Here is a 16661-nt window from a genome sequence, read left to right as displayed (position 1 = left end):
ATATAACCCGATTAGGATACGCATTTAAATGTCGAAAACATCCGATAGGCTTGAAAATTATTGCGTAATGTTCGTGACTTTTTTGTATTCATAAACATATACAGCCTATAAATCATCATACATCAAATTATAAATTCATCGAATAATAACTATTTTTTAAATGATTGTATGTTATATAAATTTGCAGTACAATTGTATAACATTTTTAAATTTAAGATAACTTAAATCGCATTCTGTTTGTTTCTTAATAACCTACACGTTTATCAAATAATCAAGTTGTTAAAGTAGCTTTCACGTTATATGAATGAGTCCCTCGATTTCCTTTTTCCTTCTTCCAACTATCAGAACCCGTTCTCAAACTTCCACAGTCATACACAAACACGGGAAACAATTTCAAGTTTTCTTTGCTCATCACATTGACACTAATTAGTAATTCTCTGCGGATTTTGAAAACACTTCCTAGATTCCGTGTCAAAATTATAATAAATTGCAAAAGGTAATAAAAATGCAACTCTCAAATTTTAATTTTTTTTACTTCCTAAAGTTACTTAAGCTAAAGACTTCCTTTCGCTCTAATTAATGTGTATTCAAAATTCTAATTGTTATCTCGCTATCGTTGTCTTTCTCGTTATTTTTTATTTTCTTCAAATTCTGTAACCATATTTTATAAACATTTATTATTGTTATGTAAATTAATTACAATTTCGACAGTTGATTTTTCTTTAATCTTTCGCATGTCGCATTACACCCAATCGTAGAGGAGGGCAAAGCTAAAGGCGCTACAGCTAAAGAGCTTGGCTCAGCTCTAGTTAGTTCGCATCTGGTAACTTTGTAGGATTTGTGTTATATTTTGGACAGCTCGTTGTATTTTGTGTGTTTGGATCAGTTATTAAATTAAAAATTGTGTTAAAATTTTAAAATATGTATATCATTACATTGAATTATTTATAAGTATTCCGTATTCTAATACGCTCTTGATAATAAATTTTAATATCTTGGTTTTTCTTCTATTTCGATTGTTATTCCAATAATTAAGATGATTTATTATTTATTTAATTTTTTTTAAATTTTTTAATATATTTTTTTTTATAATCGTATATTTTATAAAGGATTTCAAAGGAAAGAAAAGGGCCCTTTGCTTTATCATTACATAAAACTTTATCATACTTGCAGAAAAAAAATACATTTAATATATTTTTTTCTTTCCAAGTTTCAAAAACCAGTTAAAGAATATAAAATTCAATTTATAATAATATAAAGGCGATCTGTTATGAAAATTTCAGGCCCGTATTGATGGATATAATTGGCTTTTGCATCGTGATAACGCCGCTGCTATCACGTAATTTCAGTGCACAAGGTTTTGCCAAAAAAAGAACACACTAGTAATGCCGCAATCACCGTATTGTCCAGATACAGCCCCATAAATTTTTTTCTTGTTCTCAAAATGAAAGAACAATGATTGATAAGATAGAAAAATCTTATGTGGCAGAAGTGAACAAGATTCCATTATTTTTTTTAGTAAATTTTAATTTTTGTTATTATCTTAAGATTACAGAAGTATTCTATTACAATTGCCGAGTTGTTTATATAAATTATATTAGTTTAAAAACGAAAAGTTAACTCGAAAGAACGCATTTTGCAGCAAACTTATTAACTATCGCTTTGATACGTAATTGGTAATTGGTCCTAATTTTATTGTAAGCAGTCAAATAAAAAAAAAATAACTTGTCACTAGGTAGCAAGGTAAATAAATGATATTTAAAATTTTGCTATCAATTGTGTATATACATTGATTTTTTTTTTTCTTTGGTACTGCTTTCAGCGTAAACAGCTTGTCGTAATTTTATGTGCATTGTTTCAACAGATTCTCTAAAATCCTTATTTTAAATATTATTAAATCTCAGTCTAAACAAAATTACAATATTTCTAATATAAAAGCAAATAAATCACATTACATTTCACATGAACAATATAAATACGAAGTTGGTATTTCAATCTAAGATGGCAGATACTCGTATTGATGGAGTCAGGGTTTATGTTTTTTATTCAACATACGGAACTTTAGTTTTAGTTACATTTCAGTTCCCTGTTTGAAGAGAGTCGTTTCCTTTTATTAAATATTACTTAAGCAATAAAAAAATATTACATCTACTACAACATATCAGCACTTTCTCGCTGAAACCTATCTACAATTCATTAAGAATGATTCTTGATTTAAAATAAATCCGGTCAAAGATGTATCGATTAATATTTTAAAATATAAAACAGCCTAGCTAAATGATCGTGCAAAATATTTGCATCAAATCTCCATTAAGCCAATATATGTTTAGTAAAGTGATTAAAATACAGGTTCGCTAATAATTTTATTTAATGTCAATGTCAACTGTCAATGTCAATTTAAACCTTTTAATTTTTATAGATGCATTGCATGCATGCAAGTGGAATACTAAAATAAAATAAAATATTATATATATATATATATATATATGGGGTTTTCCAATAGGGACGCTTGAACTTTGACAGCTGATTGCGGCCATGTTGTTTGAGTGACAGCTGTCAAATGCAGTGTGTTATATTCATTCCGTCCTCCCAAACCACCATGGCAGGTTACAGTGTCGAGCAGCACGTGCAAATCATAAAATTGTTTTATGAAAATGGGTCTTCAGTTCGAGCAACGTTCCGCGCACTTCACCCGTTTTACGGTCGCGATGATCGTCCTGCCGAGTCGACTATCCGTCGATTGGTGGACAAATTCGAGTCAACCGGGTCAGTTAACAATCAGCCGGTTCCCGTGCGTCAACGTAACGCGAGATCTGCCGAGAATATCGCCGCTGTGCGCGACAGTGTCCTCGAAAACCCGCGGCAGTCAATTCCGCGTCGCGCACAGGAACTCGGCCTTGGCGACGACGACAACTTGGCGAATTTTGCGTTGTGACTTGAGCCTGCACCCGTACAAGATCCAGCTGACCCAAGAGCTCAAGGTTAATGACCATAGACAGCGCCGTGTGTTCGCTGACTGGGCATTAGAGCAGTTGGAAGTTGACGCCGATTTTGGCAAAAAAATCATCTTCAGCGACGAGGCGCATTTTTGGATGAATGGCTATGTCAACAAGCAAAATTGCCGTATTTGGGACGAGACCAATCCACACGAGGTTCACCAAGTGGCAATGCACCCGCAGAAAGTGACTGTTTGGTGCGGATTTTGGGCCGGAGGCGTGATTGGTCCGTATTTTTTCGAAAACGATAATGGTGTGGCCGTCACCGTCAATGGTGAGCGATACCGGTCGATGATAACCAACTTCTTTTGGCCTGAAATCGAGAATATGGATCTGGACAACATGTGGTTTCAACAGGACGGCGCTACGTGCCACACAGCACACGCTACGATGGAAGTTCTGCACGAGCAATTTCTGGACATGGTCATCTCGCGCGGAGGCGATGTGAACTGGCCACCGAGATCGTGCGATTTGACCCCGCTGGACTTTTTCTTGTGGGGTTTTCTTAAGTCGCAGGTCTATGCCAACAAGCCGCAAACCACCGATGCCCTCAAAGTCAACATACGCCACGCCATCGATCAAATACAGCCCGATTTGTGCGCCAGAGTCATCGAAAATTGGACCTTTCGTGTGCGCGCCACCAACCGAAGCCGTGGCGGTCATTTGAATGATGTCATATTCCATACATAATGGGGTCAATAGACCTTCCAAATAAAAAAAAAATTTCGCAAATATCTTTCCTACATGTATTTTTTTTTGCATTTCAAAGATCAAGCGCCCTTAATGGAAAACCCTATATATATTTACAAATAAAAACCCTTCTGCAAGTAAAAGTTAAACTTTAACATTAGATGCTTGAAATTTACTAACTGGAATCGATATTTTTACCAGAAGTGAAGTTTTTTGTGCATATAGATACATATTTATTTTACAGGAGCTGCTATCCGACATTCTCTATAATGGGCTCAACCGTTTCCTAAACTGTTTAATCAAACAGATAGAGCGGACGAAACCTTTAATTACTAAGGTAAGTGCTTTTTGTGCTTATGTTAACATTATCTGGATTTACGAGTACATATTTACGAGTATATTATTTACGAGTATTTACCATGCTATCATCTGATTTTCTATTTTTTACAGTCGCAAAATTTTATGTTCTGATCGTAAATAATGTAGCTCTTAAATTTTCTCAACCAAATGTAAGATTTTTCTTTCTCTTAACAATTCTTTTTAATTTTTAAAATAAGAAACTAATTACTGGATAAAAAGATGACATTACTTTTTTTCGCTAATGATAGTTTAAAGGCTCAAGTAGGATTTATTGTACCATAAATTTCTTCAAATCTACTTTTGAAATATAAGAAGCTATAAAATCTTTGCTATATCTTTTATAGACTTTCTAGAGTTTGTTCCATAACATATTTTTAATGTAACATAACATAGTTTTATGAATGAAAATAAAATTAGTAAATCTCACAAATAGACTTGTGTAACTTTAAAAACCATTTTAATAGAAATTTCGCTGAAAGAATACGAACACATTCATTGCATCAGAAGCTAATGATATGATATTGCACAATAGCGATCATATTTATATACACATAAAAAAATAACTTTTTGTTCTAATTACATCAATGACACATGATTGCCCGCACGCCTTATAGTTTTCACTTTTTCTTTAAAACGAACCATCTCAGTGAACGCATTCGGGTGTAATAACCGACGAAAGATTGCATTATTCATGACATCGTTCGTTCTAATCTCACTAAGAGCAAACACACACAGCTATTAAGACAAATATGACGTTTTGTGTCTAGACTCCAGAGCATTAAAAAAAATATCATAAATTGATCCGAATTTAACTATTAATATAAACTTTCTTAAGCTTCTATAAATATTAAATTATTTATATTATTTTATTTCATTTTACGTTGTCTTTCGTTTATTCATTGCTATATTAGTGGCACTTCGTGTTAATAGATGCAAAATTTGAATTGTGTAACGCTCATTTAATGACCGTTATAATATAATGAACTTTTTATTATTCCGAATTACAATTTGTTGTTATATCAAAATTACAATTTGTTGTTATGTCAAAAACCTTTCAAAATAAACTAAGACTGTTTTTTTCAAAATCCTTAATAAATGTTTTATAATGAGCCATTAAATACACATTTGAAATTATGTTATCTATAGTATTATTAAAGGAATTATGATATTTGTTCAGAAGAAACTATGCATTTTTATTTTTATTTTTTGACCCAATAAGTGCCACCTATTTTCACAATGATGAATTAAATTAATGTAGAGTGCTGTAACCATTCGCTAAGAATTTAAAGAATGTTAATATTAGTTTCACAACTCCATTACAGATGTCGCTTATGATAAAATAAGAACATTTGTAATAGTTGTTTGGCATATAATTTTGATATCACTAATTTCATTCATAAACATTGCTTGCTATTAGAAGTCATTTTCTCCATAAATATGTATGTTCTTTTTACAGCCGGTTTGCCAATAAACTTAAAAATACATACATAGATTCGTTATTTAGTACTACCTTAACGTTATAATATATCTGCTTCTTCTTCTATGGATTATATTTGAGTATTTCTAATAAAAAGGAATTACTGTAAATTTTAACTAGACTATACGGCTTTTTTGGATATAAGGTAATTTATAGTAATAATCTTATTTCGTCTGGATATTGCCTTTTCGTTTCAACTTATAAACACTTTGCGGGCAATTCTTCAATTTTGGTCATTTAATTCGTATTATCTCTAATACATACAATTATTTATTTGAAACACTCAAAATTGATTAAATTGTGTTAGTAATATTAATGAATATAAATTAAATATAATACTAAAATGGACACATAATCTTAATTATTTAATAAAGTAATATTTAAATCTCAGTTTGAAATAAAAATAACTGACACGTAATTTAAAAATAAAAAGATTTAAACTATTCAATTAAAAACATAAAATATAATAGAATAAATAATATTGCTTTTATTAAGTATAAAAATTCAACAAAATGTAATTCAACAAGCTTTTCAGATTAAAAACACGGAGAAAATAACTTCATGGTATTTTGTTTTTGGTTTTTAGAAGGTGAGAAATATATTTTCTCTGAATAATGTTGTTATAGGAAATTGAATTATATAGGGTGGTAACCGGAGGTTCCAGGACAACTACGAAACTTACTTATATGTATATTATAATAAGAATAATATATTAAAACTTATATCCTATACCTCAAAATACATGATTGCCCCGATGTGAAAGTGTGAATGTATTTGCATTGCCATCCTAATAGCAATGCAATTCTATTGCTGTGTGGTATCAGGAATATTCTGGTTCCCTCGGCTTGGTACTCGTTCCGCGGCTTCAGAAACTTCAATCGTAATATGATATTTTATCCATACGACGATGTTGCCCCGGCGATGTTCATTTATTTTTTAATACGTTTCGCGTACGTATGTTTGTTTACAAGGAAGTTTATTTCATAAACACGAAAACAGGGAAATAGTTATATTACTATATTATTAGTTAACGTGTCATCTGACAGTATTACTATTAATTATTATATCTCTATTATAGGTCTTATTACTGCAGGTACAGGTTATTTTATGAAATACATCCGCAACACAGGAAGAAAGTATACTTGTAAAATAAACATAATTATTCGTAACAATTGTTTGAAACCTTCCAATTTAGCTCTGAATCAAAAATACATCATAATACACGCCTAGGATTTAATTAAGCTATCTTAGAATCTTAAAAATCTAACATTTTAATGAGTGTACTACCATTAATCGAATGAAAGCCAAATATTTTAAATTAAAAAACAAATGTTTTTATTTTCTTTGTTTGAGTAAGTCTTAAAGTTAAGCATTTATACAGACAATTTTAAATGAAATAATTTGGATATATTTTGCTCTTTAATTTAACCCATACTTACCTCACCTCCCTGTAGTACCTAGTACCGAGAAAATATGCTTACTTTCATTTTAATTTTCAGTAACCCATGATAATATAAAGAAGTGCTAAAATTTACGAATGAGAAACTAAAGTTGTGTTTTGTATGGAGTAGAGTTACTCAGACGATAGATGTCGCTACGAGTTGGTTCGCATACCTATCTATTTTTTTAAGTACACATTCATTTCTCTTCAATCACATTCCGAAGTTCAGGCGGAGCAAGTCACGTTAAAAACCTAGTCATAGCATATAAACTAATAAATTGCGAAATAACACTTTACACGTTATACCTATTATTTGAATTCTTATCAAAATGTTTATTTCGGTGTCACTGCTATTGTTGAAATATTAAATTTCTAATCATGTATTTGCAATAGTTTTATACTATGCTACTTTTAAACCTAAGAGTATTCACGTAACTACCAAATACAACGATAGTTTTCCGTCCTTGATCAAGATCATGGACAATAATAATTTAGTAAAACTGTTTCAAATCACATATTTATATAAAAGTTCACATTCATACGAAAAACTCCATTTTTAAAATAGTTATCATTTTTTATTGTCAAATTACTAATACAAATATTAGCAGATTTTTTTTGTAAAGCTATAAAGCTGACAAGTCCTCGATGTATATAAAATTTACGTGGTAGCGATATACTTCAAATATAATTTTGTGTAGCTTAGTAAAGATATAAAAAGACTTTTATCAAGGAAATTGTTTATTGATAACATACTTACAATACTGACCACTACAAGTATAATAAGAACTAGTATGACTTATGATAAGACTTATTTACCTCAAATTCGTACTAAATCTTATAAAGTATATATTAAAAATAAGTTATATTATTTACATTAATCGTTAACATTATGTTTCTTAGCCAAAACTTATAACTTAAAATATATATATCAAATACTTCACCAGATTATTACTCGACAAATTTTCACATCAAATAACAGAAAACATAGAAGGTAGGTGTTGTTTTGAAACTAAATAAAGGAGTGACGATATAAAAAAATATTATTTGCCTTTCCTACTTTGGCGCTCTTTTGTGATGTCCAAATGCTATTCCACCAGCAGCAGTGTGATAAATTTGATTTGGGAGGAAACCTCTTTCGTAATGCCTTGGGATAAACTGTGATTGCGCCAAATGTCTGCCGCTTGATAATGCCTCATAAGCTGATAAGGGATCCGCAGCTAATCCCCTTTTTAGGTATTCTATTTGCAAACTTGATGGTATGTACGAATCCAATAACGAAGTAGGCCGTCTGTTCAAACCGTGGGAGAAAACTTCAGATGGCTTAGAGGAGAATGAATTAGGTATGAATCCACGTCCACTCGTATAGACAGGTTTTGTTAAAGGACGATTGACTGGGAGAGTCTTAGGAATATGAGCTAAATGAGATGGTGTTGCCTTTAATATAAGTGGACCTGGCTGTGGAAGTTGGACGTGGTTAGAACGATATTCTTCTCTAATGGGAACCCTAGAATTATAATAACGAGGGAAATCTTGTCCTGAAGGTTTAGAAATTTCTTGATGTTTAAGATAATGTCTGTGACCCTCAATTTCATTTTCCAGATCCTGATCTGCTATATTAGATTGTTTATATTGTTGAACTTCATCAAAACCCTTCTGCGGAGGAGAAGAAATAGCATTTTGATAATGAATAAGCGGTGCTTGATAAGCAAATACTGGAGAAACAGTTGGTTGAACAGGAGCAATGGTAGGTTGAGAATAGCTTATGTAAGTTACTGGAGATGGGTATGGTTGAACGTATGGAGCTGCTGTGGGAGTTACATACGCAGGTATTTCTATATAATTTGATTGGTGTTGAACCTGTTGTTGAGATGGTTGTTGAACCTGTTGTTGTGTTGTTTGCTGAACTTGTTGAGGCTTTGAATACACTTGAGCTACAGTTGGTACTGGCGTATGAAGTCCAGATTGCCCTTCCTGCTCATTATGTTGATTATAGTATTGTGGTACTAGAATGAACTGCACTGGAAGATTTGATAAATATTCTACCATAGATGGAGGGGAAGGAGGTGGTCCATACTCTGGTTTAGGTGAAACTGAGATGCGTTCAGGTTGCTCAGACACGGCGTATTGTTGAACATATCGTTGTTGTTGTGATGCTGGAGATAATCCTTGGTAGTACTGAAGAAAACTGTTCTTCAAAATTTCCAGGGGAACACCAGAGTCACTTGGGCCATCCTGTTGAGATCTTCCTCCGGTTTTATCGTGATCACTTTTCTTCTCACTCTTCAGATTATCTTCTTCGATATCCTGCAACTCGATCTTTTTATCAGCTATCACCGTAACGGCGAGGATCAATACGATTCCAATCTGGAATAAAATGTTAAACATATAAATAAATTTCCGGTAGAAATGTATGTCCGTTGGTGGTCACTGCACTGACGCTTGCAAACGACGTGCGGGAGGAGATAACTAGTTCCTGTCTTTAAACAGGTGAATGGCAAAAAACAGAATGGTCATTATGTAACCGGTTATTGTAGCAGTGCAGGCACATGGAAAGAGGAGTGTGCCAGCTTTTACTCTCAGTTTATATAGTTATCTAATTGCGTTCCACACTCTACTAGATGTTTTACTTGCGGTTTCTTTGATTGCTATTCCTCAATACCTTAACTACTGTAATTTAATGCGTAATAAAAATAGACGTTGCTACGTACGTGTGTAATTTGGTAAAAAAAAAAAAACTTATCTGTATTCTAACACATGGAAGTTGTTTTTAATATGTGGATCGTTATGTGTAATATATAAGAGTTTAGAAATCGCACTTTTTGTTGTGAGCGAAAGTATTTAAAAAAAAGAAAACAAACCGTCTAGTTTGCTTCTGATTTAGGCATCGAAAATGTTATAGTATTATTTCTGTGTTCTATTTACCTCTAACTTCAATATATGCCTAATTTTATTTGAGAAGTAATTTAGTGCAACTAATTGTATATTATATTACGTATTGGTTAATACTAATAAATTGGTGACTTGACTATTTGATTTCGTTATTATCATGTTTCTATAGTAGATACCTACTTTTAATACAGACACTACAAGTATTGTCATAACTAAAAAACGTACTTGGGAACAAGTTGTACTAATAACGCTAAAATGTGTAATTGGCTTTACTTAACTCCATTAATATCTCCGATACAACCAAGTAACACATCTTAAAGAAAAAAATTACCTGTCATAACGCGAAAAGAAGAATATAGATTACTTAAATAAACAACTAGAAACTAGTAAATTATTAGATACATTTAAAAAGCTTAGCTGTAAATAATTAAAAATATTCACATTACTTACTATAAGCCTTAGTGGCACTTGTAAAGTTTTATGTATAAAAGCGTGATTGCCACGAGTTTGAAACGTCACACTAGACGAGCGTTTCCAGTTCTTCATTCATAAATCTTCGCAGTTTATAATATCAATGTATTTTATTGAATAAGAGTCAAGATACCTTTCGTATATAAATTGACTATTCAAACTTGTGGTAAGCAACGGCTTGTAACCTATCACAGTAAAATGCGTCTCTTATACAAAGAATCCAATGACAAAAATTACCTTCAATGGATGACACTACAAGAGATGTTTGCCTCATATAAAATATAAAGGGCAATCTGAATAAATTGTAGTTAATAAATTGTAAAGCTCAATAAAATGTTCACCTAGGACTGTTTCGACACATACATATGATATAACCACCATATATTCATTCTATTGGACAATTACTTAAACTATATATCGAAATAAAACCATAAATAAAATAAATAAAAATCTAACGCAACCTAATATAAGAGGACATTATGAAAATTTAGATTCGACACAAATTTGCGAGACGTTAACATAAATATTCAGTATTGCGAATTTGAGAATTAAGAATAAGTTGCGTAATTAATGTTTTGCATTCGGAAAGAGTTGGTTTTATGTTATTATTATGCTTTTTGGGCAATCTATAATCATTATTGTGTAACATTATTTTAAATATGATTATCATATAGGTGAGAAGACTTCGTTGAGAAGACAATTAAATACATATAAATACCCATAATGCAAATAAATTCATTAATGAGCTTAGTAACGTAACTAAGTTACAAATTTGAAATCTTTAGGAATATCAAATGCTGATATAAAAAAAAAGAAAAAGTATGAAATAAAATTCAATAAAACTATAAGACTAATTTGTGATTTACACTTTACTTACCATTTGTCATTTTACGCACTGGATATGTCACAACACGGACTGTTTAACGAGTTTGTACTATCAAACTAAGAATATATATTTTCCAGCTAATACTATAATGTGCAGAGATAAATAAATGAAAAATTAGAAGGTAATTTATTTAATTTCACGATGTTAACTCGTAGTTAGGTTACACGTATAGAATACAAAATAGCTTATCGAAAGTAATTGTGAGGAAATATAGTAAAATAGTTATTAGTAAAGGAAAGTCGTTAATGTACAGTTCGTATATAGGGCAAAGTAACGACTACGAATAACATAACACTGCAATCTATGATTTTCTATAGATAATTTTATATTTATTGATTTTGTTATATAAACAATATTATTCATTATTAAAAATGTATGTAGAAAATTATAACAGTCACAGATAACAAAGGTTATACAAAATTTCAAAAACTGTTTTTTATTATAACCGACATCACTATACTTATTTTTTTTTTCTGCTATTATATTCTATTTCATTTATCAATTATATATATATGGAATTAGAGAACCTGTTGAGAGCTGACGTTAAGATATTTATGACAAGAACCCTATCCTGGCATCAAATACAAAAAGGCTATAATAAATTTTCATACTGACTTCAAAAAAATCCTTTCCAAATTATAGTTATTATCTTAAGCATCAAAATTTCTTACATCGAAGTCCTCACTGTTAATTTCGATTTTTGGTTTATATCAATCACTTATCTGGATTAACATTAATAAAATTATAATATTAACAGATAATCTATAGTAATTTCAATTTGAATAGTGAAACTAACCTTCATAGAGACCATGTTTGTTTTTTCAATACACTTCACGATGTTACAACACTCCTAGGCACTGGTCGAGGTCACTGCATCATGAACTGTCGTTATAGAATGCACATCAAATCCGCCCGTCCGTACGAAGTCGATGGAAACCCTATAATTTTAACACACCAATGATTCCAGACTAACACTGGCTTTGTGACCATCAACCAAGGACAGGATTCATTACAAAAAAAAAACTTTCTTTTTTATCTATGACAGCTTTAAAAAATGTGGCAACTCAATATAAACTTATTGAAATCAATTAATGCTTTACTTTTTTTGTTAATAAGTTCAAGACGTATAACCAGCCTGTCGTTTGGTACCTAAATGGACGCGCCTATCAGTAGGCGGTCTGTTAAATACATTCTACAAGCAAGAGAGGCGTAAACTAGATACAGATACATTTATTGGTATGCAATCATATGTTGAAAATGATATCGAAATATTTTAAAACTTCAGCATAGATCTTGAATAATTAATCTTACGGCCGTAAATCACTTACGCCAATACTTAAATAATTATTTGAAAGACTTTTTGCTGTTACTTGTTGTAACTGAAATATTATTAACTTGTTTTAAAATTAATTTATTAATATCACAAATATATACTGTGGTTTCATACATTAAATTTCCTATTTCATTGAGAAAAATATCAATAAAATCCTTCGTATCACAACGTAACAATAGTTACGACAGCTAATTTCTATTAACTTTCGTGTTATGATATTTGAAATAAATGTCAAATTATTACGGACACAAAACAATGGGATTAACGGGTAATGTTTTTGGTAATATTAAACAACTGCCGCGTGATAATAAAAGCTCATAATAATTTGATCATTCGCAAATTATAAGCTCAAGAATCGATTCGCAACGATTCGACGTAATGTTAATCTTTTCGGGCGTAATGTCAAAATTATACTTTTATTGTTAGGTACTGTATTTCACAATCTGTGTCTTGAAGCTAATCAAAGGAATGCAAACATACTTCCAAATGTTTTATTTTTTTTTTTATTTCACAAAACAGCATTATTATATTTTTGTTTTAGTATAAATATATTTTAAAATAAAAACAGTTCTTAAAGAGAGTAATAAAATATTTAGAGTAACCTTTCATTTTTTTTTTTTTTTATAAAATATATCTTTTGTGATTTAGGTAATCCGTATAAGAAGCCGATGAACTAAACCATCATTCATTTAACGTTGTTATTTCTAACAGATAACATATATATACGTCAAAAAAAGTAAAAAAAACTAAAGTGAGTGACGTATGCTATAAATCCCAGAATAAATTAATTACGTCCTAACAAGGATCACCAGCTCTTACTGCAAATTTGTAACGTTACAGTACAAACGGACTTTTTCCAGTTTTTCCTTTGTAAAACTACCCTGATACAATCATGTGTTAATTTTCATAAACTGATAACTGAAAACGCTACGTATGTAGTCAGACGCTGTTTAATGCAGTTGTTATTTGTAAGAGTACCTACAACAGTTTTACTTTCCGTGTGATATTTTTTTCTTTTGCCCAATAAAAGTAACAAATATTAGAAAAATGAAATTGTTTAAAATTATTCGAGAAGTGATTAGAATAGAATGTTATTTTAAATTCTTGGTTTTGCAATCATGAAATGAAAATTATGTCGATTTTTAATCATTAATATACATTTTTTTTTCATTAATTTTTGTTGTCCGTCTTATGTTTTGTCAGATATTTGGTATATAATTAAAACAATGCGAGAGACATTGTGTTCATTATAATATTTTTATTATAAAATAAAAATTACTACCCTAATATTCTCATAACTTCATAAATATCGCCCCACATTCATACGTAACGTTGTAGAAAATCAATAAAATAGTTTAAAAAATACATATTTAAATATTATGTAACAGAGTGTGCGAAAATTGATACAAATTCAGCAGTTTGAATTTCGGATATCGATTATTAAAAATACATAATTAAGGTTTGCTATGTAAGTAAACCAGGTTGATATTACGTGTTAGGCCATTTAATGTTATCTTAATTTTATGGTAAAAAAAATCTAAAGATCGCTATATATAAAGTATGTATCTATGCGTAATATATTATTGATATATATATTTACCTTACATTTAAATTCATAAAACGTCTCCTACTACTGTATTTAATTATTAAAGTTATCGTCATTAAGGTAAAATACGTATATGTTTTTAAAGATGTCTCATGATAAATTTCTAGTGAGAATATTCAGTCTTTGCCTTCTCATAATTTTCACAGAAGTGTAAGTCTATTTAAAAATATGATTCATATCAATACAACCCAAATTTTATTTACTTATGTTAAGTACTGTTCATTAGTTTTTCATGAATAAATACTTTTATATGTTTAAAAACTTTTACAAATTGTTAGAGACATTCTAGATGTGAATGTAATACTTTTAAGTAAATAAAGACATTGCCCTGAATATCAGTTTCACCCGACACTTTCTAACCCAACTAAGCGAAGCCGATATCCTATAGCCTAGCGATCTCTCTTTGTAAAACCCTTTGTATCTAATACCTTTAATGTTATGTACGTAGTTATAACCCTATTGTTTAAAGAGGAAAGTAATTATTCCTACCTAACCTTTATTCTATTAAAGCATATTGTAAAGAAATTGGAAATTAAATCCTATTTCTTATAAATGTTTCCTTCCATCCTCCGACTTAAATACATATAAGAATATATAACTATGTAAATGTAATAATAATAAAAGAAAGATAAAGAAAGTTATCGCTATCAATATTTCTTTTACAATTTAATTATGAAAAACTTAAGAATATTTAGAAAATAATTATTGTACGTAACACGCCTTTCCTTGAAAAAAGCTTGTGTTTAAAATTAAAAGTGGGTTTTCAAAATATACAATTATAACTAAACTTATCGTACAGATGTCTTTCTTTATAAGCAATAACTATAAAGTAACTTATATATTTTTTTATACAATATCAAATATAATAACGATAAAAACTGATCCATTAAACGGTTATGAGTCCCAATTTAAAACGTCTTGGCCTGGAGGCTTGGACTTTTAAACCTATTGGTGTAAATGCAACATTTGGCTATCACTTGGAACTTATATAATCATTAGTTTAGATAAACGTCGATGGCATATTTAATGTTATAACGAAATAACTCAGATTCCGCCGGATAATATACATAAATATACGGATGCTCGATTTCTGTCTCACATTTTATTACATAAAATGTTATTACACATTATATTTATGCAACTGGCGTGTCTTGAAAGTTATAGAATTTTCACTAAATTATACTAACATAAGATACTTTCTTTATAAAAATATATAAAGATATTTTTATTATTTCAAATTACACTACACAGCGAAGAATGATTCAAAGTTGGTATGCTGTGAACTCACATCGCTAATTGCTTTGTTCTGTGTTGTGTGGATTCTTTATTAAGTGTTAATAAAACTTTCGAAACGCTCTTAGTTAACTACATTCACTTATATAATAAACAGAAGAAGGGCTTCAACAAATTATTTCAAACATATCTGAACACCAGAACGAGAACAGCTATTGACAATCCATCATAATAAATGAACAGTGTTATGCAACAACGCTCCAAACTGGACAAATTTTGAAATAAATTAACAATTTTTAAAAACATGCCTATTAGTAATTACATTTTTCTCTGCCTTCGAGGCGTCTTCAATTATAATTTATATATAACATTTTATTTATTATTCATGAGTAATTATAATATTGATAAATTGCTTGCGTGTGTAGGAAATAAGTACCTATGACATATTTCAAATCTGCGTTGCAATCGAAACCCGTCTCTTTCACTAAGACTTTATTGGTACATCATTTTATATGTATTGTGATACGATTCTCGTTAAGATTAAAAATAAAAATAAATCATAGAATTATTTTTTTGCAGCAATCCTTAAACATTCGCATTTAAAATCAATCAGTATTTAAATAAGTAAATTTAAATAAATAATCTATTGCTATTGTTCAAACAAACTAGTGTTGTAAAATGTAAAGATTCAAGCACTTTACTATATTAAAATTAATACAGAATCAACCAATGCTAGATAATTGTGTTTAAAAATTTTATTTAAAAATATGTTGTGATAAAAAATACTGGAATTATATCAAAATATTTATGTAATTTTCTTTTATGATCTCTTCGGTTTGTGGTAAAATTATGTGATATAACATTTTTTAATATACGTTGAACAATAAAAGTCTCGAACAAGATAAATGAATTAAATTTAATATCGATATTCTTCAAACTGATGATTATTGATTAGTTGATTTGATGCAATCAACGACCTAACAACATTTTTGTAAAGCAAAATGTGGGTGTGTTCGCAAAAAAATATGGCGGCCCCGTTCACCTTAATTACGTCATGTGGAAAAAAATATTTATCAATATATAAAAAGTATTTTAAGAATACTTATAAAATGAATTTATTGTAAGAGATATCAAAAGAAAAAGATCAAATGTTTTACCAAATTATTTATAATTATCAACAAAACAAAAAATCAACATTAAAATATTTATAACCGAAGTAATTCATGCAATAAATAAGTGGTTTAATATAAATGGCGTGTAGTGTACAATAAACAAAACA

General features: G+C 30.0%; 1 protein-coding gene across 1 annotated transcript; it reads right to left on the bottom strand.

Annotated features, from left to right (window-relative positions):
* Positions 1 to 7720: 7720 nt before the first annotated feature.
* LOC116770901 (uncharacterized) lies at positions 7721 to 12399 on the bottom strand. Its single transcript, XM_032662540.2, has 3 exons — positions 12311 to 12399; positions 12007 to 12148; positions 7721 to 9328 (listed from the first exon to the last, which is right to left on the bottom strand). The coding sequence occupies exons 2-3, from the start codon at positions 12019 to 12021 to the stop codon at positions 8018 to 8020; spliced, it is 1326 nt and encodes a 441-aa protein (XP_032518431.2). The 5' UTR covers positions 12022 to 12148; positions 12311 to 12399; the 3' UTR covers positions 7721 to 8017.
* Positions 12400 to 16661: the final 4262 nt, after the last annotated feature.

This window comes from Danaus plexippus, chromosome 7 (assembly GCF_018135715.1).
Source record: "Danaus plexippus chromosome 7, MEX_DaPlex, whole genome shotgun sequence".
Lineage (NCBI taxonomy): Eukaryota > Metazoa > Arthropoda > Insecta > Lepidoptera > Nymphalidae > Danaus > Danaus plexippus.
Note: the sequence above shows the minus strand (reverse complement) of the source record. Positions and strands in the feature narration are given on the sequence as shown.